The 25,064-nt window shown below is 37.2% G+C and overlaps 1 protein-coding gene across 3 annotated transcripts; it reads right to left on the reverse strand.

Annotated features, from left to right (window-relative positions):
* Nucleotides 1-738: 738 nt before the first annotated feature.
* LOC129423743 (uncharacterized) lies at nucleotides 739-19,657 on the reverse strand. Of its 3 annotated transcripts, XM_055180195.2 has the most exons (5): nucleotides 19,210-19,656; nucleotides 18,363-18,446; nucleotides 13,913-14,056; nucleotides 7,668-7,748; nucleotides 739-873 (listed from the first exon to the last, which is right to left on the reverse strand). In XM_055180195.2, exons 1-4 carry the CDS (start codon nucleotides 19,426-19,428, stop codon nucleotides 7,683-7,685), a joined length of 513 nt encoding a protein of 170 aa, XP_055036170.1. In that variant the 5' UTR covers nucleotides 19,429-19,656; the 3' UTR covers nucleotides 739-873; nucleotides 7,668-7,682. The 3 variants fall into 3 exon arrangements, with proteins under 3 accessions (XP_055036170.1, XP_055036171.1, XP_055036172.1); XM_055180196.2 differs by lacking the exon at nucleotides 7,668-7,748 and having other exon boundaries at nucleotides 19,210-19,657; XM_055180197.2 differs by lacking the exons at nucleotides 739-873; nucleotides 7,668-7,748 and adding an exon at nucleotides 8,275-10,100 and having other exon boundaries at nucleotides 19,210-19,657.
* Nucleotides 19,658-25,064: the final 5,407 nt, after the last annotated feature.

Below are 25,064 nucleotides of genomic sequence, written 5' to 3' on the forward strand. Positions count from 1 at the left end.
CATCGGGATCGCTAGAGGGGTGCTTAATGTACTTATTTTTATGAAAACCTCAATTTCGACAAAAGTCAATATTTGAAGAGTTTCGTTGCAAAACGCGATAAATCCATTTTTTTACATTTTTGTCAAAACATGTTTATTATTATTTTATGATTTTATTATTTTGTTTTATGGTGCTTCTTAGCTGTATTTTTTAAGTTATGAAGGTTTAAATCAAAACAAACCAACTGCAGTTGCATTGAAATTAATTGGAATGCACAACCAAAAAACGTTATCTCGTTTTGCAACGAAACTCTTCATTTAAACTTTCTTTCACCTGTAGCTAAAAATGTGCATTCCGACTCAATTTGCCAGCATGGGTCACAAAGATGTGGCCTGGAATTCTGGTTAAATGATCATCCATTGCTAAAGTGGATTGAAGACACTGCAAGCTTTTGTGGGACAGTCTCTTTTATTTGTAAGCAATTACTTGAATGTTTGTATAAACTCTTGAAGATATTAACTGTATGGGAAAGAGAAGTGTCCTGGTTGGTATATAGGTCTGATTGGAATACAGTATGGTGAAACCTCAGCCTTACCTCTAAATCCCCCCACACATTCTTGTTCATTTCAAAACTCATTACATTACATCCAAACTGCAGAATTGCTACAAAAGTCATTTTCATGTTCAAAATGAAGAAATGTATGATGAATAAATGATATCCAGAGTTAAATATAAAGCAACCGTGTATACCCATGATATTATTTTTATATATTTTCACAGTTTTTATTGAATTTGTTAAAATGTATGTTTAGTATTTAGAAAGTACATGTTCTCGTGCCTGTCCTCTCCAAGAGGTCCCAGTGTAAAACTGTCCAAGAAACCTCTTAAAAGCCCTACAAATTAGAAAATATATGTATCAAAAGAAAACAGTGGTTTTAAAATAAAGCAAACAATTCATAAACTGAACATCTAACATTTTTTTCTGCAAAAATCAGCAAAGCACAATTGTGTCCTCAGTTTCTGTCAATACCCTAAGATATTGTTCATAATCCTGACTAGAGTAAATAATGGTGTGATCAGCTATATTACTGAGGACCCCATTTCCACTTCATGTGTATGATGAAAACAGAAGTACTACACATTCTCTGATCAATTTTACTTTCTTTGATATTTTAGACAAACAATTTAAATTTCATTGTAGTCACAGTGTTGACATGTCAACATCATATCCCCAATCCTGATAATCTTATATAAGAATTGTGGATAGAATTTAGCCATTTTAGTAAGGCTTTGGACGAAGCAAGCAGTTTAGGAAAAACAAAATTGGCTGCAGTATACAATACATATTTAGCATGAGAAAATAACCCTGTTGTAAACATTGTTAAACCTCAACACCGTCAACAGGTTTTATCTCTAAAGGTGTCGATGTGTAAGATTGTGGAGATGACAGATCCTCAAATAACCTCATGGTTTTATTTACACACAAATGTACATTTAAGTCTGATTTCCCTTTTTTTAGTTGACATGTTTAATATGAGAGAGCATTGGCAGGCTGTGCTCTTCTTAAGATTGTTCCTCCACTCTAAACTATGATTATTTGACCCTTTGGAAACCAGTTGCCTTAAAAAAAATAAGTAAATCAAATTACATACCAACTTCTACAATTGTTGGTTAAGTGTGAATTACATTTTTGAGTTTTACGGACAAAAAAAGTTATTAAAACAAAAGAAAATGTGTTGGGGTCACCAGTTTTTGTTTTAAGTTGGTCTAACTTAAAGGAACAGTATGTAAGAAATTTATATCAATTAATCATAAAATGTCCCTGATATGTCACTAGACATTAAGAAATAATTTTCATTTTAAATACTTATATCACTGACAACAGTGGTCTGGCCAGGATATTGTCATTTAAAAAGTGGAGTTGCAGCCCTCAACTGATGTTTATGTTGTCATTTTGTGTATTGGCCACCTGGGGTGTATTCCAGAAAGCAGGGTTAACTTACCATCAGATTAACCCTGAACTTTGGGTTGATCAACCCCAAACTTGCTTACTCTGGGTATATCGGTTCCAAAACACAGTTTAAGAGTTAGTTCAATCAACTCGCTGAAAGTAACCCAGAGTTAGCGCGCGCTCACGGTAACAACATAAAGGCATTGTCAATGGATCACACATTTCACAAGTCACCATGGAAACGTCAGAGAACTTAAAAGTTTTTAAATGAGAAATAACATTATAAACCAATATTTTCTGGCAAAATCAACGTTTTATAATCAGCTTCGAAGTGCGTGATTACAAAACAGATAAAATTAATTAATTAAATAATTAATACGAACCTATTTTATCCCATTTCCAATATTATATGTGTCTCAACGAAAATACACACAATATTATTTAAAATAATCTAAAACAATCTAAAATAATTAATATAGTAAAAATAATCATAGATTTTATATATGATTGTAAACATATGAATTATGAATATCTTTTCCCTTGTGAAAAGTAACAATGGTTTTACTACAGTAAAAAACATGGTTACAGTAAAACCATGGTAACCACAAAATAACCATGTTTTTCAAAAATCATAGTTAAACCATGGTTAGTGTAGTAAAACCATGGTTCTGCTGATAGTAATCAATGCACCAAAAAAAAACATGGTTACTACAACTATACACCAATAAAACCATGGTTAATTTCATAAGGGCTGTGGCACATAAAGTGCAAATCTGTCATAAGGCTTATTTAAAGGGTTTTTTTTTTAGATATGATTGCATAAAATGCACTATGATAATATTCACTATATTGTACTTATTTTACTTCTGCTCCTTTGGGTGACCCTGTTTAGTTTTAGGACTTAACTTGTATGACACTGTGTCACCATCTTTTTTAACTTTTACTGATAGCTGATAGATTAATGCACCCTCTTTTAATTGTAAAGCTTCCTTACAGTCCTTACAGATTTTCAATAATGTTGTGTAATGCTTTTCAGTACACTACACTAAGAATGATCATTCATTTGCATTGGACCATTAGGATCTGCTGTGACAGAAGTGGAGAATAGAAATGTTACATTAGTGTCAATAGTAACATGTTCTAATATATCCTGTATCATCTAATATATGCAAATATCTCAATTTCCCTTTTCTCAAAAATTATAGCTCTGGAGAGCAGCTACAAAAGGCCCATTTTAAAGAAATAAAGGTGATTTAGAAAAGCACCAACTATAGATCAAATGTAGAGAGAGGGCTAAGGATCTGAAGTGCATGTTTAAGAAATAAATATTATACTATGAAATATATATTTAAATTTCATTTCATTGTGTACATGATTCTAACTGATAATAGAAAATCTCTGACCACTATGCCATGTCTGTGATTCAATAGTGATTCACCTAATGAAGTCTGTGCTTCACCTGTGTCACTATGCGGGTCAGTGTTAAATCATGCCTGTGCTTCATCTGTGTCACTATGTGGGTCAGTGTTAAATCATGTGCTTCATGGGTGTCATTCTGTGGGCCAGGTCAGATGCACATGCCTATCAGAGACTGCAGGCAGGGGTAACTTCTGTCCCTCAGTAATTATTATTATGATAGGCATCATGTGTTTCTATTTGTTATACCCATTTACTGTAACATTGTCACATTGTCACTTAAGTACATATGTTAAGATTTCTGGCTCAATGATGACAATGTATTTGCACACACATTTATTATAACTTTAGATTCATCTCAAATTATCTAGTAAGTGAAAGATTAGGTTATTTATGAATTGACAAAATTGATATGGAAATGTACTTTATTGTTAACATTAATTAACTGATGGAAATGTGTTTCATTCATCCACTGATATTTGGAGATATATTAATGATGAACATAATTAAATGTATAGTATTTAGTCCGAACACAAATATGAATAAATTTTTATTAGTAATGGACATAATTACATTTATAGTAATTAGTCCAATCACAAATATCAATCCATGTTATTAAAAAAATAGTTTCTTTAAAAAAAATTCATATCACACATTTTTTAAGACAGCAATAAATATTCGCGACTGTAAATGTAATAAAATAAAATAAATGCTTTAACATTGTAATATTATGCAAAATATATGCTTCCACGCCCGCTGTACGCTCGTCATAAGTACACGCATGCGCAGACATCCTCCGGAGCCTCGTTTTATTAACTAAAATGAACTTATCCTGCAACATAACCTGCTCCGGAGCAGGTTATCTTCAGAGAGTGAGTTGCTATGGTTACTTACATAACCCGAAAGTTACCTCCGTTTTTGGAACCGAAAGCAGAGGTTATCCGCTTACTTACTCCTAAACTTACCCGGGTAAGCCACATAACCAGCTTTCTGGAATACACCCCAGTTGTGTGATTGCAGTACCAGTTTTAGCCACTAGTTTTGTTATTGCAATACCAGTTTTAGCCACAATCCTACATACTGTTCCTTTAAGTTTATTAAATAGAAATGACTTTGTTGACAAAATGTGTTCAGTTAATATGATTATAAATGTTCAAATTTCTTAACAGCATTAAATTGACAGAACTTAACAAGTACATAAAAATAAAGACAAAAAAGCAATGTCATGTTGACTAAACTCAATGAGGCAGTTTCCCAGACAGGGCTTAAGTCTAGTCTCAGACTAAAATGCTTGTTTGAGCTGCCTTTACTGAAAACAGCTTGCACGGACATATCTTAAAATATATCAGTGTCATTGTTTTGTCTCAATACAGACAGTAATGCTTTTTGTAAGGCACTACATGTACTTAAGTTTCCTAATATAACTAATATAACTAAACTCCTTTCCAGGAACCCAGTCCTATATGTATCACTCTATATTCTTATTTCTTTCTTTTCTTTCTGCTCACACAAAAGCCAAACAGCTTTCACAACATGTAGTTCATACAGGTTAAAACAAAATAAGCAAATACCGGTAAGAAGAAACTGGTGCTTCCGTACTGGCATTAGCCCACTTAAAGCAATACACCTTTCACAGCCTATAGACAAGCACCACTCTTCTGCACAATGGTAACCAAACACAAAGTACACTGGAAATGCTCCGCCCAGTTTTATCAATGCTGCTTTAACACAACAAGAATCATTCATGTAGTCCCAACTCAAATTAATCAAGTTAATTGGCTTAAAGGTCACATATTATGCAAAATCCAGCTTTACAAGGTGTTGGCCAAAAATGTGTGTCGGTAGTGTTTGAACACAACAACCCTACAATGAAAAAAAATCCACCCTCTCCTTTTTAATCCCCATTAAACCAAAGCAGTCTCATTCTGTTTTAATTATCTTGTTAATGTGACATCACACAAACAAAGCCCTGCTTTGTTTTACCCAAAACTGTTTCTAAATGTGTTTGTGGCTATTATTGTCTCAGACTGTATTGACAGGAATCAGATTTAAAGCATTCACTGTTTGTTGGTAAGGGAGTGAGGAGCAGTAGCTCATTTGCATTTAATAAAAACATGAAAACAGCACTTTTTGCTTCCACCCAAATAGGTGCATTTTGTACATGCTAAAACTTCACACATACATTCTAGGCACACCTGAGACTTGTATTACATCTTGTAAAAATTGACAAAATATTAGCCCTGTAACGTGATAAAATCAGATACAATATAAAAGATGTATTAAGTAAATTGAACAAGAAGCACAATTATTATTATTATTAATATTATTATTTGCAAAAAGAAACAAAAATATAAGTACAGTGAAATTACACTTTTAAGTCGTGCTTGCTTAACCAGCATATATAGTTGAAATAACTCAAAAGACAGAAAAGGTAAAGGAATGTTTAAAATGGTAGATTTTTTAAAATTAGGTTTACACTACTTAATCTATTTAATTACATTGTGCATCAGAGTTATATAATTACTCTGCTAAAAACAATAGAAACCATCACAGAAATCTAAATGGATTCCGTCTACTTTAAGAGTCCGCTCCTGAATCTGCTCCTCCCTCAAGCATAGCCACGAGCCTGCTCTTCTTCCCGAACTCAGACGCTCTCCTTCTTATGCTCAGCCACTTTTCTTCCCAAACTTGTTTATGAGGCCGCTCTCCTTCCAGAACTCTGGAAACGGGTATAAACGGAGGTCGGAGCCAGCTACAAATGGGTGGGTTAGCAGCAAGTGGGTGGAGCTTCAGCCGCAAGTGGGCTGTACAAACTTCCAGAGCATTCACCACCGTCCCATTTGAAGCATAAACTCCTCCTACTTGCACATTTCTGAAATCCCTCCTACTTGCGGCATAAGCTCCTCCCACTTGCGGCATAAGGTCCTCCCACCTGCAGTCTCCGGGCTGCAGCGATATATACTTGGAACTCTGGCACAAGCCTGCTCTTTTTTCTGAACTTTCTGAACAAACTTAGCCATGAGCCCACTCCAATCTCTGTGCTAAATCCTGCGCCTGTGGTGGATCCAGAGGTCGCTGTGCTGGCTTTAATGTCCTTACGAAAATCAACCATGGTTTTACTACAGTTACAAAAAAATAGTAAAACCATCGTCACCACAAAATAACCATGGTTTTGTCAACCATGGTTTTCAAAAATCATAGTTAAGCCATGGTTAGTGTAGTAAAACCATGGTTTTGCTGATAGTAATCAATACTCCAAAAAAACACGGTAACTACACTTTTACCACAATAAAACCATGGTTCATTTTCATAAGGGTGGCACTGGCTGTAGGATTTGTTTGTGTAGCATACAACTCCAGAATCTCTTACAAGTTTTTGGGAGCTACCCTACCACGGCGACCGTCTGTTTCTCCGGGGCTCTAGTGTCATGGCCACGGTAGCCGCCAGTTCCTCTTGTGCTTAAGTCTCCTGTGTCATGGCCACACTGATGTCAGTATCTCCTGTGCTCCAGTCTCCTGCATTACGGCCACGGCGGCCTTCTGTATCAACTGTGCTTCCACCTCCAGTGTAACGGTCACGGCGGCTGTCTGTCCTCCCTTGCTCCTGGTGCAGAGCACACCATCCTGGAGGCGTCCTGTCCTGTCCAGTCCTGTCCATCCATTGTCTGTCAGCCAGGATGTACTCTTTTTGTCTGTGTTTAGGTGCGGGGACCTGCCTTGCAACCCTAGTTTTTCTGCCTGTCTGTTTTCCCGTATTCACAGTTTGCCTCCCCCTGGACTCCATCTACCATCATCCTCACCTGCCAGCGATTATCCTCATTATCTCCAAGCCATTTAAACTTTCTTGTTCCCTTCAGTTGTTGTCAGTTGTGTGTCTCCATGCCTGTCTGCTCGGTCCTTGTATTATTGTAATTAAAGTTTATCATTTTAATTGTTCCTTTGAGTCGTTAATCTCCTCCTTCCACAAAAACGCTTACAGTGACAACTCGCAGCCATGGTTTAGTTGTTTGTTCCCTTCAAGATTTTTTTCTCGAAGCATTACTTTGTATTTGTCTTTTTACATTTTTTACCCTTTTTAATAAGAGTAGATTTAAAATATATTAACCCCTTCTAATCTTTTTTCATCCCTAAACACGTAAACTTTTAAACTTTGTAGTCTGAAAGAAACTTTGTATAGCAGAAAAACTCTTTGGACCTCTGCTAAATGCTTATGTCTCTCATGACACATGGTGATAAAATGAACATTTTATGCCTCTAAACGGTGTCACATCCCGTTACTCAGCAGGAATACATGACCACAAAGTGTAATAATGTGCTGTACCTGAAGGGAGAAGACTCATTGCTTTACTCTCCGCAGACTGGCACATTTCACTAATTGAGCACCTCCACTCTTCACATCCGGCTAAGATGGAAAGGAGATGGGAGGCAGGAGAGGAGAAAGTAGCATCAGGGATGAGTGAGCGGTGAATGAGTGGGTAATTTGAAACAAAATGGGTATGGGGTAGATGAAGAGTGCAAAATGAGAAAAATAGGTGGTGTTAATAAATACAAAAAAGTTGAAATAAACAGACTGTGCAATAACACATAAAACAGAAGACATCAAGCACATGAGACAATGAAAAGTAATTAAGAGGGATACGATAAGAAATGAAGGAAAATAAAATATGGATAATGAAAAACATAAAGAGAAAAGCCAATAGCATCAAAAACGGCCAAGAACATTATAAAAGACTTAACCACAGCAACATTTATACACAGCACTTTCAAAAATGACATTAATGCAGAGCTTAGCAAAAAGAGAGACAACAAAAGAATAATGAACTTAATAGAAAAGAGAAAACTAAATAAACCAAAACAATGATCATCCAGTTTAGCTATCAATCATCGAAAGGAATCACACATAAACCAAACTTGTGATGTTACTGACTCTAGAAGATATATACAATTTATTTTCAGAGACCTTCAAGATAGTATCTTGTTTCATACAAATCACAAGTATAATAGGCTGTGTTGAAAATGGAACAGTACATACTAATTTCTTTCTTTGTAAAAAAAAAGAATTAAGAGAAACAATAGGTTGTGAATTTTAAACAGTAGTATGACACATTGTTGTCACATGACCTTATTATATGAGTGTGTTTCACTTCTAATCCGTCTGTATTTTGAAATATAAATGTCATAATTTCTGGTAATAATAATAACTTTATTTTATATAGCGCCTTTAAAAGCAGCATCTCAAAGCGCTTCACATAAAAAGAGAGGAAATTAAAAAGAGCACATAACATGACAGGTATTAAAACTGAACATACAAAGGTAAAAGCCAATTAACAACAAACAAAGTAATCACATAAAAGCTACTCTAAAAAAGTACGTTTTAAAGTGGGATTTAAAAATACCCAGGGATTCTGCATTCCTGATCTCTGAGGGCAAGGAATTCCACAATTTAGGAGCCACACAACTAAAAGCCCGATCACCCATAGTTTTTAGGCGTGTTGTTTTGACCGTTAGTGTCAGGACCCGTCAGAATCATGTGTTAAATTTTATCTAGTCTTTGTGTTCGGGGTCCTGGCAGTACCATGTTCTATGTGGGAGATGCGTGGTTTTAGTATTGGGTTATTCTGACCACGCATTTCCCGGGTCTCGTCTCTTTTTCCCTGATCCCTTACTCTTAATGATTTCCAGCTGTATGTAATTTATTTTGTCCCTATTTATTGTCCTTGTGTTTGCTGTTCTGTGCTCGTGCGTCTTGTTGCATCTTGTTGGTTCCTGTGTTAGTTATCTGTGAGTATTTGAGAGTTATTTAGTCTTGTTTGTTATGTTTAGTTTAGTGTTAGTCTAGTGTTGAGTTTACCCCGTCTTGTTTTGCCCCCTCGTGGGTTTTGTTTTCCCCTGTTTTGTCAATAAACTACTTATTTTGTCACGTCTGCATTTGGGTTCATTTCTTGTTATATTCCTTACCGTTAGAAGACCAGCTTCAGAAGAGCGTAGAGCACGTGTAGGAGTGTAAGGGGTTAAAAGCTCACACAGATATTGAGGGGCCAAATTGTTTAGGGCCTTATAGGTGAGCAAAAGGATTTTAAAATCAATACGAAAACTGACAGGGAGCCAGTGCAATTTTTCCAGGGTAGGTGTAATGTGCTCGCTTGCACTGGTTCCAGTCAGAATTCTAGCAGCAGAATTTTGTACCAACTGTAGTTTGGCAATGTTTCTAAGATGAAAAAATGATGTTTAAACAGTATTACGAACATGATCATCAAATGTTAAATTGGCGTCAAAAATCACCTAGTCCAGTTTCCAGAGATTAGAAAATGTTCAAATTGCTTTTGGTTAATTTGTTAATTTGAATTGCATTGTTGGATATAGTATTATAAAGCGTTCACGTTCTGACATATTTGGGACTTTGAGTATCTGATTTGGGTATTTTACACATTGGTGGTGGTTGAGAAGAATCCCCCTTTCATATGTAAAGCATTTTGAGTGCTGCAGAAAAGCGCTATACAAATGTAACGAATTATTATTATTCTATACATGTTAAACATGTGTATATCGTGCTGAGTATACATACTGAATGCTGCATATATTTTTATGTCTAAACATAGCAATAGCAATTGGTGTCTGTTCTGTCATTGGATTGGTGACACTTTAGCTGTCTAATAAACATTTGTAATTTGAAAAGATTTCACTGATTTGCTGACATTCTAGCTCGACTGAATCCTCTTGCCCCATCGGCGGGTAAGTTGTCACACTAGATTATCTAAAAAGAAGAACACAACTTATTTGTGATTTTAACTTTTAAATTCAAACGAGAACTGGAAATATTAACTCTAGGTCTTTTCACACTGCGTTTAACCCTTGGTTATCTTTGTATCCCTAGATTAAAGATTGTTTCACACTTAATGAAGGTTTCTTGAAGGGTTATGAAACCCAGCTAGCCCTGCTTTTGTGGGGTTAACCCCGCATTGCGGTGCCAAAACGCACGCAGTGTGAAATGAAGCAGGGTTAGAATGTTATGACCCCAATTAAACACAGCTGAAGCAGCTAATTAAGGTGTTCAGGGTTGCTTGATAATTACAAACAGGTGCGTAGGAGCAGCAGGGTTTCAGACACCTGACCTAGGGTTTAGGAATGCACAGTGTGAAACGTCAGATTACGAATACCCAGGGATATCTCTTAACCCCTGGTTAGGTACGAACAGTTTGAAACGTTAAACAGATAACCCAGCATTCCGTTAAACAATTAAATGAATCCATGGTTAACTATTTCCAGTGTGAAAAGCATGTGACAACTTGCCCCAAAGTCATTGAGACAACTTGCCCCAAACTGACATGTTTGCTAATGTTGGCTAAATCTCAGGGTTAGCTTAACATAGCACGTCAGCTAAAGTATCAAAAGAAACGTTATTGTCTCTATTTTCTGCAAAATAATAGTTTTTAACATTCATACCTAACAAAGTTGTATTGCGCAAAATATAAAGTGCAAATGTTTTACTTTTTAAGCCAAAAATAAGAAAATTGTGCTAACGTCAGATTAGAGCGATCTTGACCACATGTGAACATGAAGTTAAAGGAACAGTATGTAAGAAATGTATATCAATTAAATATAAAATGGCCCTGATATGTCACTAGACATTAAGAAATCATTTTCATTTCAAATGCTTATATCAGTGACAACAGGATATTGTCATTTAAAAAGTGGAGTTGCAGCCCTCAACTGATGTTTATGTTGTCATTTTGTGTATTGGCCACCAGTTGTGTGATTGCAGTACCAGTTTTAGCCACAAGTTTTGCGATTGCAATACCAGTTTTGGCCACAATCCTACATACTGTTACTTTGACTAAAGAAGTCGTCACACAAATAAAATTTTTGAGATAGTGCCTCTAGTGTTGGAGTTATGAACAGTGTGACAACTTACCCCGCCCTCCCCTACAATTGAAGAGTTCAGATGCAAAAGTGCATCTGATATGTTTTCTTGTAAATTAGCATTTTTTTCTCAGGCTATTGTGTTTAATTCCACTTTAATGCCAACGAAAAGGTTATTTAGTCCGTCATTGAAATGCCTTATGTTCACAAATGTCACTTTCATTGGTATTTAACAAATTGAATGTCTTTAGCGGCAAAAGTGCATGCATGAGGCCAAAACCTTCTTTGGACAAGCCCCAAGATGTAACTAAAAAACACTGCAAATGATAAAGCTCAAAATTCAAAAGGTAAAAATGAAGAAACTGAAGCACACATTAGGGGTGCACAGGGTTTCCCGCAGAAAAATTGTTAGTTAAGGTGGTAGGGTTGGGCGGGTGGTTGGGGCCGAGGGCGTGGCAATAAAATGGGCGGGGTGTATGCGTCATGATGAAAATGAAAATATTTTAATAAAAAATAAAATATTTATTTTTAAAACACTCAAAGCTTCATTTTGAAGAAACTATGACAAAAAAATGAACACATACTAGATTATTAATGAATTAAATGTTTTTACCTCTAACAGGAATAGCTGCGTGATGAAGTGAAACTAAAGGGTTAATAAACACAAACTAAAGCAGATGTTGTAGAACGTCTGGCGAACGATGATAGATAGTGCAAAAATTGTAAAAACTGATTATTTCCCACTATTAAAGGCGGAGTCCATGATGTTTGAAAGCCAATGTTGATATTTGAAATCACCTAAACAAACACACCCCTACCCCAATAGAATCTGGACCTTCTGTTGATAGACCCGCCCCACACATACGCAAACCGGCATTTGATTTGATTTGATTGGCTATAAGTGTGTTTTGGTAGTCGGCCCGTCTCCTTTTCCAAACCGTTTTTCAAACATCGTGGACTCCGCCTTTAATTACATTATCTTAAAGGAGTGTAACTACTGTAGCATGTAAATAATGCACATAAATAAAGTGAGCAAGAGCGCTCAACAATTATATCTAATCAACAGGCACGTGAAACCCTAGCAGGTTGCTCAAACAACAAAATCACCAGTTAACTTACTTTAAAACGGCAAGAAATGTAAGCTTTAGCGCAAGTTCTACCAGGAAAACTCTAATGCCACGTCATTCATTTCACAAGATCTGGCCAATCACCTCTGATACTGGGAGTATTTAAATCCTTTGCTCACCTGTCTCTGCGTTCACAGATACCGACGCCAGGATTCACAACCCACCCTCCCTACCACCACCATCAGGTTGGCGCTGTCCATAGACCGGGGGATAGGCTCCGCCCCGGCCTTCATCTTCAGGCAGGAACTGCATGAATCCACGATCCCCGGATTCAAACTACGGACGGGGTCTATGCCAAAGAACTATATCATTCCACCCTTAAGCTATTGCTGTTTATCACTGTTAAATAAATTCAAATTAACTGTTAATCTGTCTCCTGAGATTTTCTGGTAGAACTGTAGACTTATACAATAACAGGCTTAAATGAACCCAAAACATAAGTCCACTTACAGTTGTCACGGACACGCGTTTTATCATCTGGCTATCCTCCAGACATGACGGACCACGTCTTATCTCATTTCGGCCGTGTGTAAGCTCGAGGTGTTTAGCGCGTCTGCGCTATTCTATGAGATGTTTTATCAACTGGCTAGTTATCCTCCAGACAGTGGCGGTCCGGACGTCTTTCTCATTTCGGCCGTGTGGCGCGGGTCCCCGCTCGCGGTTTGAGGCGCGTGCGCACTATTCTCCGAGATGCACTTGATGGCCTTTTGTTTTTTTGGGACGATCTTGTTAAGGCGGTAGGGTTTCCAAGCTTAGGCGGGCCGCCTTAACTGAAATATGCTGCGGGAAACCCTGGGTGCATGTGCCTGCGAAATTCGTGTTGTATTTAGGTTTAAGTATTCACATTGGACGCATGTTTGAATGTGATCCACGACTGTTTTACATTTGTCTTCAGTGCACTTTGAGGACTTTGCTAAAAATCGTTTAATCGACTCTTCCAACAAAGCAGTATTAGTGAATGGGCGGGATCTAGCCGATTTAAAGTGAAAGTATTTGATGAACGTATAATGCCATGTTGTGTATTGGCCACCAGTTGTGTGATAGCAATACCAGTTTTGGCCACAATCCTACATACTGTTCCTTTAATTTCAATATCTCCTTTTTTGACAGTTGCTGCATTTAGTGGCTTTTGCATCTGTGCTCTTTAATTATTCTTTGATTCATTAAGTGGCAGTTTCCCGGACAGGGATTAGACTAGTCCTAGACTAAAATAAATGTAAGAGCTGTCCAAACTGACAAAAACTACATATCTTAAAAAATACATTAATGCTCTTTGTTTTGCCTCAAAATGCACACAAGTTTTGTTTTTAGTAAGACATGTTTGTTAAAACTAGTTATATTTCCTAATTAAACTAAGGTCTAGTCCTGGCTTAAGATAATCCCTATCCGGGAAACCACCCCCAAATGTATAAATGCAATATAACAAATCTGATGTGATTTGTGTCCTTATAATCCTATAAATAATCAAAACACTGTAATATTTTAGCATCATTTTAGCATTTTGAACAATTGCAATATCCAGTCTGGGTGTTTAGTGGATAACTGGGTTCAGCAAAGTCCCGCTAACTCAAAAGCCCACCTTGCTGTCACGGCCCAGGACGGCATAGCTCATGTACTGTTCTCCATCAACGTCTTCCTCAAGGACTTCCTGTGGCAACCCTTCTATGATGAGCTCCTGACTCTCTTCCTCTCCCTTTCCTCGCCTCACCACCTTTCTTACAATCTACATCACCCACGTGCATGGATGAGTTAGATTATGAAGGAAGAAAATAGGAAAAAAAAAATAGAAATAATAAATTATAATCTGGGTAAAACAATGTATGAAACAATTGGGAACATAATTAAAGCCATAACTTTCTGTTCTGTTTTGCTGATTAGTACATTTTTGGTCCCTTAAAATACACTGCTCCTCAGGGGCGGACTGGCCATCTGGAGCACCGGGACATGTCCTGTATGTCTTACATTTGATTTTTAAAAACCCTCCAGATACCCTGAATGATTTTTGAGGTGGGGGGTGTTGCTCGAATCAAATTCAGGTTTCACACTGATTACACTGTAAAAACTTAGCTGTAATTATGCAGCTGGTTGCCAGTAACCTACTGTAATAGAAGATAAAGACTGAAAATGTTTCATGTTCATTTAACTTCGAACAAACTGTTGCCAGTAAATAAAGTAAATGTAAAATCTACAGGAAGTTACTGGCAGCCAGCTACTGTAATTTCTGCAGAATTTGTTTTACAGTGTATGTAATAACATCTTGGACTGTACCTTTCCTTTAGTGAGTATTTGTCACAGTCATGTCTTGTGTTTCCTCAGTCCTAGTCTTTTATTTTGAAGTCATGTATTCTGTCATCCATGTTTGTAGTCTTTTGTAGTTCTGTAGTTTGTAGTCTTGTCTCACGTGTTTCTTCTTACTTTGTTTCCCTTGTGTATAAATAGCCTAGTGTTTCAGTGGTCCTTTGTCAGTCTTTGTTGGTGTAATGTGTTGGTTGTTGTATTCTGTTCTGTGTTACGTACCGAGGATTAGCTTGTTATGTCTGCGGTATGTATTTCCATTAGTAACAGCCACAAACAATTGATGTTACTACATTATAAACATCTTCAAATGTTTATAATATTTATACATTTATAATAAAATTATTATGTCTATGAACTTTAGTATGTTTTTATTTAGCTGTGGGCTGATTTTTTCTTACCTAAAGCTGTATGACAAAATTGCAAACGTCTAACTTATAATAAAGAATACTATGCACAAATGATTCAACAAAATATAAGCTCATACCACTTACTTCATAGTGCCTCCTCTTGACTTTACTCAAAAAATGCATACAGATTGCTGCCTTAATTTTTTAAGTAGACCAAATATTTTTAGATTGTATAGGAACCATGTACAGTAGTGTAAATAAGCATGCTGCTCTTAAAGTCTGAGCTCATCTGTACATATATGCTTTTTAATGTGTCAGGTATTACAGAGGACCATGTAATACAAATTTGAAGCATATTTTGTGTGCAACTGCTATAACGTATGTGATTTGAACTAGTTCTTTTGGTTTCATTTGGAAGTACAGCAGGCTACAGTATATAAAATTCTGTCAGTGTTAGAAAATTTGAGATGCACTCCTGCAGTATAGATATGAGGTAAAACTCTGAATGAGTCTTCTTGTGCGAGTCCATATTTAAAAGTCTTTACTGCATTGTGACAACTGAGGACATGGCCTTTGGCTGGGTTCATGTTTGTACTGTGTGACGACAAGTAACAATCATGAAGGACTATTTAAAATCACAGCGTGCAGCCAGCTTAACTGTACTCTGTGATTTCCCTCCTAAAAATACAGTAGAAACCATTACAGATATTCTATTGGATTTAATAGTTTTATTATTTAAGAGTTTTATTTATGGGAATTTTATTGTTTATTATGGGAACTATAATGGTCTCCGTGGATTTCTACTGGTACAGTACTGTATGTGTTGCGTTCTATTGGTGGGATCATTAAATCTTACTGGAATGTGTCCCAAAACAAAAAAAAGGAATTTTGTAATGGTTTTAATGATAAAAGCTAATTGTTCATAATGGTATTTTAATGGTAACCAATAGAATTTCTGTGATGTTTTCTATTGGTTTATTCAGCAGGGATATTATTTGTCAGACACAATGGCAGATAATATCTGTGTAATGACTGCTAAATGAATACATGTAAATGTAATACCTGTTGCTGCAATGATATGGGCCAGCAATGATAGTGGAGCAATCATTTGATACTGTTTCCAAAAAAAAGGTGTCGATCTTTAAAATGCATGCAAAGAAAGCTGCATCACTGATGCAGATTAATGCGAAGCGTGACAGTTACCATACGTGTTTTCAGTGGTCTGAGAGGATTTATTTTCTATGAACGATGGGTTAAAGTTTACTACAAAAGGTAACTAAATATTTTTTTTTATACCGAGACAGTATGTTAAAAGCACATTTTAGTTCATATTAATGGTGTCTCGAAATAGCACAGATAAGTACACTGAGATCTTCTTAAGATTATCTCCTACAAAAGAAGAATTTTTAGTATATTAATTACAAAATTAGGGCACGAAAATAAAGGGCTTTATGGAAGATTACTTCTATTGTTTGTGGAACTGGCTTGTGACGCAATGTCGCTGATTTCAATCCACCTTTTGCCTACCTCGCTCTTCTCCATTTTACTATAACATATAACATCAAATTTATATGTATTTTTTTAATAAAAATGTTTGAAAAATGAAAATAAAGTGCATAACGAGTGTTACTTAAAGGAAAACACCACAGTGTTTCAATATTTTACTATGTTCTTACCCCAACCCAGATCAGGGATGGGCAACCTCGGTCCCGGAGGGCCAGCGCCCCGCAGAGCCCAGCCCCAACCATAATTAAACACACCTGAAGCAACCAATTAAAGTCTTACTAGGCATACTAGAAACTTTTAGACAGGTGTGCTGAGGCAAGTTGGAGCAAAACTCTGCAGGACACCAGCACCCCAGGACCGAAGCCGCCCATCCCCGACTCAGATGAATGAATACATCCCTATCTTTTCTCATTGCATGCAATCTTTGTACAGCATGTTGTGAACAAGCGTGCCGCACAAGCCCTGAAAAGTGAAGCCAAAACGTCTCGATCGCCCCCCAGTGACCGGTCCCAGTATAGGTCATAAAGCCCGCCTCTCCATGTTATTCAATGGGACTTGAGACCAACAAAAAAAAATAATTACACTTCAATTATCTTTTTTCCGAAGCTGGTTTCTGTCATTTACTGTAGTTTTTATCACGCTGATGTAAATTCAAATGTTTGTTTTTAAAATAGGTTTGTGTGTAGTTAGTTATTTAATTATATAAAAACAGTGGTGTCACGTCATGATTGACAGCTATGATATCGTGTGATACGTGCATTCTGCGAGAGCGAGGGCGGGGTTTTGACTTTGCGCCTTCCCTTCCTCCTCACTACTGCGCATGACTGGTCCCGAAATCGCTATTGCGCAGACTCAAGACCCAAGATGTCAGCACCATATCGGGCATCTGGCGGCTTCACTTTTCACCAATGGAAGAGAGCGAACAGGCGTCGTCCATCTTTTTTACAGTCTATGGTTGTGAATGTGTTAGCATTTAGCCCAGCCCCATTCATTTATATGGCCCCAAACAAAAGTTTTATTTTGTGCCACCATACTTACTTGTGTAACTACTCATGTAACAGTCTTTAGGAAAAACATGGAAGTGTTTGGTGGCTTCTACACTCATCCCTGTTTGGGGCCGTAGGAATGAACGGGGCTAGGCTAAATGCTAACACATTCATGAAACTGTACAAAGATTAAAAGTGCACGCATTGAAAAAAGATAGGCATGCACACATCCGTCTAAGTTGAGATAAAAACACAGCAAAACACTAAAAAAGGTGATGTTTTCCTTTAAGAATGAAAATATTTATTGGTAGGGTTAGGGGTTGGTGTAGGGAAGGTTTTTATTCTCCCAATAATGCAGCATTCAAGTATAATCATTTACACTCTGTCATTATTGCATCCTGTCAATCTATAGAAATACTGAGGTGCAAATAGTATCTGCCAATATAGATATTTCTTATTCCTATTCTTTACCTAAATAGCATATCTCTAAGAAAATGCTGATATTGTCACTTACTGTAAATAGTATTCATTGCTAGTTGCACTTAGTGTAAACAGCCGCTGTCAATAAAATTGCCACACAACCTTGATGACCCTGAAAACAGTAGGTCATTTTTACATGGGTGGTCGGAGTAAAACACATTCTGATTCGGATGGCAAAAAATTCACTGACTTGACCCTCTATTAAAAATACCTTATGACCCCATGAGAAATAAGCATCCAAATGGGGCTTCAAGTGTACCACCGATTGCTAAAAATTCTGCCAAGGCAGCTAACTACTGTATGTTTAAGTCCAGCCCATTCAGGTTTTGTATACTGTGTTTTCATGAATTAATCTTATTTGCAAAGCTAAACAAAGACATTATTGGACTAATAGAAATGTGAGGTTACTGACCTTTTTGGTGACAATGTTTCCATGCTCATCTGTAAACTGCTCCTCACTTACTTGTTCTCCTGGAAGATCCTCGGCCTTTTCACCCTGGGTGGAATGTCATAACAATCAACTTAAAAAAGTGACACAGTCTATGATCGGCCACACATCTAAATAGATCTTTACACATTTATTGTGTATTGCCATGTCATTTAAAATAAGAGTAAATAGTAACCTCAGATGCAAAGCCTGAAACATGATATTATTTAGTGTTGTAATGCTGACTTCTTTTATATTCACTAATATGCCACAAAAACTCAATCACATACTTTATCCATTGTAATTACATATGATTTGTCATAATATTTGAACATACCACTCTCACTTTTACCTCGGTTCACTCTGGTAAACATTTAAACGTAGTTGAAACCGATACGCTAAACCAAAATCCACCACATTCAGAGTTTGTGGAACTGACCACATACTCTCACAATGAGGATTATACATTTATTTTACACAGTAGAAGTTACAACTACCATTTATTTTCTTTTTATTTTCATCTTTGTTTTAGTTATCCATCTTCATTTTTTAGAATAAATGTTTTTTACAAAATCTCTTTCCCCTACACTGTAAAAAAAATTATGTAGAAATTACAGTTTTACTGGGTATTACTGGCAACTAGCTGCCAGTAACTTACTGTAGATTTTACATTTATGTTATTTACTGGCAACAGTTTGTTCAAAGTTAAATGAACATGAAACATTTTCAGGTTTTATCTTCTACAGTAAGTTACTGGCAACCAGCTGCATAATTACAGCAATTTTTTTACAGTGTACATTTAAAAAAAATCAAATTTTTTCTCTGTTTGTACCTTTAGAATAACCCTGCGTCGCACCACACGTGTTGTGACATTTTCCTCTTCATCTGCCAGACCTTCATCCTCACCCAGTTCATGATCCAGTTGAGTATGAATGCGGGCCAGAACCGATCGGACGGAGTTGCTGGCGATATGCAGTACATTTTGACAGCTGATCACCAAAAAAGCCAACAGCACAAAGCTGAAGAGCAACTCAGTCACCATTGCCCACATAGTGTAGTCACTAAAGATATGACGAGCCTCAGAGATTCAAAGGGTGCTATCTTCCCCTACTTTCAATCTTCCACAGCTTTCATTTGAAGAAAGCAGATGATTTTTAATTAAAGTTCAATTGTTTTGCTCTCATTTCTTCGCTCTGCTGTGAATGTAGTTGGCTTTAGTTTCCTTTTTTGACTGTACTCTCTTTCTCTCTCTGAACTCCTTCTAAATTTATCCACCCGCTTGCAAGTGTCAGACTGCACATGTGATCGTATGCTTAAAATACTAGCAGCGTGAAGACTACTGTACATTCTTGTTCTAGGTTTGTGAGTGCACACATGCAGCTGACAAGATTTAAACAACAAGGTAATTTTTTTATCATCATGTGTGTCTCTGGGTTCAAACCCATGACCTTTTGCACAGCAATACTATTTGGAAAAATCTACATGATGTATTTAAACTTAAAGTTAATTTGTCACACATAGTGAAAAATATACTGTAACCTAGTGGGATAGACAGGCAGGCAAAGGGAGTGGATCGCTGTGCAGTTTAGTTTATTATAATAATCCGTAGGCTAAAATACACCAATAAATCAAACAGAACCACAACAGAAAACCCAAAAGCATCAATAGCCACCTATTGTCGCAAGTTCAATCATTAGCAGCATATGCCGAGGGTGCCCCAAATTAACCTAAGAAGGAACTACGATTTAATGAAATCTATAGACGGTTTCACTGGACGCACACACGTTGTCCCGGTTAAGTGTCTAGACGGAACTTAACTTCCTGTCTCTGTTTGTTAAATGGTCTGGCTAGTGGCTAAACTGAAAAAAAAACGTGTAAAAAAAGAGGTTTGGCAGATAGTTAACATTGTATACATTTATTTTACACAGTACTGATAGCTCAGTGTAGTTTATTATATGCTTTAGCTATGATGAACTAAGGTAATCTACTTGCTATTTATTTTGCTTGTTATCAGAAAAAAAACTACTCTAAAAGTGTGGGGCAGCAGTGGCTCAGTGGTTCATGTAGGATGTGTACAAACTGGAAGCTTGGTGGTTCAATCCCCAACTCCAACTGACCAAATGTCAAGGTGTCCTTGAGCAAGACACCTAACCCCAGCTGCTCCTGTCGAGCTTGATGGAACCTTTCATGGCTGACATGAAATTGTAAAGTGCTTTGGATGGCAATGGATCAATGAAAGTGCTATATAAATGCAGTCCAAAAGGACTCTGTTGTTATTAATTCTTTGCAGAAGTTTACCGGAATGTGATCCACGAAAGATGTTTATTTATGTTGCTGCTGCTGAAACCGTCTACATGTATATACACATAGGACTAATGAATCACTATGGCAACAGATAGGGAGATGGGTGTGGTCTTAATAAATATCCATGAAAACAAACAGGGGAACGAAACAGGGAAACGTAAGGAAGCATAGCAACTCAAGAACAACACAGAACCAGACTCTTAAAATAAGAGTACAAGACAGGACAGCCGAGCTGAGACATCTACCAAAGTGTATTTTTGTAATAAAAAAAAGTTTTACAAATTGAGGCAAAAATGTAGTTAACATGAAATATTATTTAAATGCACTTTCTGTTTTATTTTAAACATTCTTCACACTTATTGATAGTCTTGTGGGTTTTTGAGAGTAATTGTCGGACCATACTGTCATCCGTGTCCTCAAAATCAATACAACCACCATTTCCTCAACTCACCCCTGCAGTGTAGTTGCTGCTCCAGTAGCTGTTTAGATGACTCGACAGAGAATCTATATTTGGAAACCAGTATGCCTGTCCATGTAGGGGTTGTGTGTGTTTGAGTGTGGTGGTTTCACCTGTTAGGGACAAAAATGGCCTAACAATATAGAAATAAAACATTTGCTACATTGTGAGGACACGCCAACTGTTCTCGTAATGAATTAATATACATAATATATAATATTTTATTGACAATGTTAAATATCACAAAGGTTTTGAGGGATTCTTACCTGTCCTCTTAGTTGCCCTCCCAACCTTGAATGTTGGCTTTTCTGTGTGGGAAGTCTAGTCCTTTCTCAAATGGCTGTGTTCCCTGAAAATTTGCATGGATAATAATCTCAGAATGCCCTATGTCCCACATTAGTTTATATAAGGCTTCTGGAGCTAAGTGAGACTGCAGCTTGTACTGATGACATCATAGATTTTACAGCCTGTCTGGGATTGTATTGTGAAGACCCCACCCTGTTTTGAGCTGGTTCTGGAGTTGAGCACCAACCAGGAGCCCCCTGATCTTCGATACAAAGGAATAATTGACAACGGGGCGTTGAATTTTTTGAAAATAATGCTCACCCAAGGTGGTAATGTGGCACAAGACAAGGCAGAGTTACACCACGGGTGTGCATTATTTTCAAATAATTCAAAGGACCGGAGTCAGTTATTCCTCTTTTACCACAGTTACCACAAACATTGCTCTGATGTTTTTTTAAGACATTTGACAGGTCAGAAAAATAATCAACACCTCTGGAACATTTCTCAACCAATCAGAATAAAGCATTTAACAGCCCTGTGGTATAAAATAACAGGAAGCACCTGCCACCTAACCTGAGGAATAAGACAGAAAATAAAAAAACAATCAGGGCTTGACTTTAACCTTCTTTGCTCATCAGTCATAGTGGCTAGTGCTTTTCCAAAGTTACTAGCCACTTACCATTTTTACTGGCCACTATATTGTTCTTGAGAAAATAAATTTTATATGATTAAAGTTGACTTTGGCACTCTAAAATTACTTGATTTAGATTTAAAATCCTTTCAAATGCAGATTAGAGGTGTCACATATTTCTCACTTATGGATTCATGTGTAAAAATAAGAAACGCTGCCTACAACATTATAGTAAACAGAATTTATTCAAATGAGCAAAACAGTCTTTAACATGAGTTACAAATATACGCTTTAATTTACTTTACCTAGGAATGCATTTAAATTAGGATCGTCAAAATTAATGCATTAATAACATGTTATGCTAATTAATTTTATTAACGTGCGATTAACGCAACATGCGATTTCTGTTTGACCCTTGGTCTAGCCCATAGTTGGATAAATTAAGATGCAGCTTTAGACAGTAAATGTGACCCGTGCTGTCTAAATGAGTCAAGGTTTTCATAAAGATCTCATCCACTTGAGCGTCTGACATTTTGGTTTTGCAATGAGAAAATAAACTGCAGAACTTGCTTGATGGTAAAAGAGTTATTAAGAGCAATAAGACTGTCGGAGCCGATGGTGTAGTGGACAGTGCTCCAACACATGGGGCAGTCACACTTCTGGCGACCCGAGTTCGAATCCCGGCTCGAGGTCCTTTGCCAATCCCATACCCCTCTCTCCACCCTATAGTTTCCTGTCGTCTCCTTAATCACTGTCTACCTGATAAAGGCAAAAATATAACTTAAATATAAAGAGCGATAAGTCTCAAAAAAGATCTTTCTCGTGCTGACTGACACACAGGGCTGGCGTCAGGGGGGGGCATTCGCGGGCCGTGCCCCCCTACAAAGTTTTTTATTCATTTAATATATCAAGAATAATTAAAATAAATTAAACATTTAATGTCTCATAACTTTTAATGTAATCAAATGAGGAAAATATAGCTGATATATGTTTTCTTTAATTTAAATAGACCAGTTACTCTGATTGGTTGTATTGCGGCGTCTCATAAGTCTTTACGTCTTTAGCATATTTGTGACTTGATACTAGCAACGTGTTTATTCGCGGCATTTTATGGATCGTGTAAAATATGAATATTATAACATTTAGAACGAACCAGCACCGCCTGCTCCATCTGACTTCATGCAAACACCAATTGGCTCAAACTCGAAGATTAGAGGTCGAGGTGGAATTTTCAAATATACAGGACACTGTTTTAAGGAAGTTTAATGTTCGTACACGCCGGCTTCAGCTTTTTTAAAGGTAAGTTAGCATTGTTTTAATTTACGTAAGCGTAAGTTTCACCCATTTGCATTAAGCTTTGTATCGTTAGAACCCCAGTCATGTTTTTGAATGGTCGTGCATCATTCCCTCAGTTTCTCCTGAGAAGGGAGAAATACTCATTTCAGTGAGGCACTTCCTTCTTTCAATGATGTAAAAATCATCATTTTGCGTCATTGAAAGAAGGAAGTCCTGTATCTTTGTTGAGTGTGAAAGACTACAGACACTCATTCCTCATTTTTCCAAGGTGGGGGCTACTGGTGGGACCCACACACGCTAAAGACCTATAACAGATCAGTGGGTGGGACTTACGAAAATATACGAACACAGACGAAAAAAACGATCAGCCGCCATCTTTATGCTAAGCTAAGCTAAACAGACGTTGTGGAGCGAGCCAGACTTCAGACAGCGGAAGTTAATCAATATGATATAGAAAAGGGTGATTTCGCAAGCGTGATGCTCTAATCCGCTGTTCATTGCACCTTTATGAGCCACAATACAGCAAAGAGCTCAGGCAGATGGAGGAACAGAAGCCCGAAGAGTAGGCTGGAGCCTGGGCTTTGGCTGAGTAGAGGAGCCCGGGGAAGACGCCACAACCATCGGCCTCTGCTGCGTAGGGAAGCCCGGACTGATAGTGCCTGTACTCTCGCTGTGTGCCTTCTTTATTACATTTCTGCATCAGATAAGGATATGGATGTTTGTTTGTTTTGATTAAGTCAGGTGAAGAAGGGGCCATGTCATTAGTTTTTCACCTTTAAGGCCTTTACTGGCCAGCCACTCAGTTGAGTACTTTGATGCATGTGCTGAAGCATTGTCTTGCATAAAAAAGTCTTAATGAAAGATGCAGATTTTTTCCTGTACCACTGCTTGAAGAAAGTGTCTTCTAAAAATTGGCAGTAGGTCTGAGAGTTGTTTTTTATTTCCATTTTCAACCCAAAAAGGTCCAACAAGCTCATGTTTAATAATACCTGTCTGTGCCTGCCTGCCTGTAATGTAGAAGACACTTTCTTCAAGCAGTGGTACAGGAAAAAGTTAGCATCTTTCAAGAAGACTGATTATTTAGTAAGACAACGCTCCATCACATACATCACAAGTACTCCACTGCATGGCTGGCCAGTAAAGGCCTTAGAGATGAAAAACTAATGACATGGCCCCCTTCTTCACCTGACTTAAACCCTATTGAGACCTTTTGATCCCTTCTTAAGCAGGACATTTACAGTGAAGGTAAACCGTACACCTCTCTGAACAGTGTCTGGGAGGCTGTGGTTGTGGCTGCACAAAATGTTGGTTCAGACCAGATCAAGAAACTGACTGAATCCGTGAATGGAAGGCTTGTGACTGTTATCGAAAAGAAGGGTGGCTATTTTGGTCACTGAGTCTATATATTTTAAACTTTTTATTGTAAATGTAGAGTTTGTTTATTATTCTCACTTTAACAGTTGAAAAAAAACAAGTGAGATGAACAAATCTTTGTTTTTTATTTAGTTGCCTAATAATTCTGCACACTAATAGTTGCCTTATAATGATGTACATAGAAATATTCTCTTAAGAAAGCCAAAATTCTTTTACAACTTAAAGGCGGAGTGCATAGTTTGAAAGCCAATGTTGATATTTGAAATCACCTAAACAAACACGCCCCTACCCCAATATAATCTGGACCTTCTGTTGATAGACCCGCCCCACACATACGCAA

The sequence above is a fragment of the Misgurnus anguillicaudatus genome, chromosome 9 (assembly GCF_027580225.2).
Source record: "Misgurnus anguillicaudatus chromosome 9, ASM2758022v2, whole genome shotgun sequence".
Lineage (NCBI taxonomy): Eukaryota > Metazoa > Chordata > Actinopteri > Cypriniformes > Cobitidae > Misgurnus > Misgurnus anguillicaudatus.

Excerpts from the sequence above, each read along its gene's own strand:
- LOC129423743 (XM_055180195.2), bottom strand. The coding sequence starts at position 19,428 with ATGTGGGCAATGGTGACTGAGTTGCTCTTCAGCTTTGTGCTGTTGGCT. Across the intron at positions 18,447-19,209 it reads GACGCAGGGTTATTCTAAAG|GGTGAAAAGGCCGAGGATCT; the intron begins GTACAAACAGAG and ends CATTCCACCCAG. Across the intron at positions 14,057-18,362 it reads GAAACATTGTCACCAAAAAG|ATTGTAAGAAAGGTGGTGAG; the intron begins GTCAGTAACCTC and ends TGGGTGATGTAG.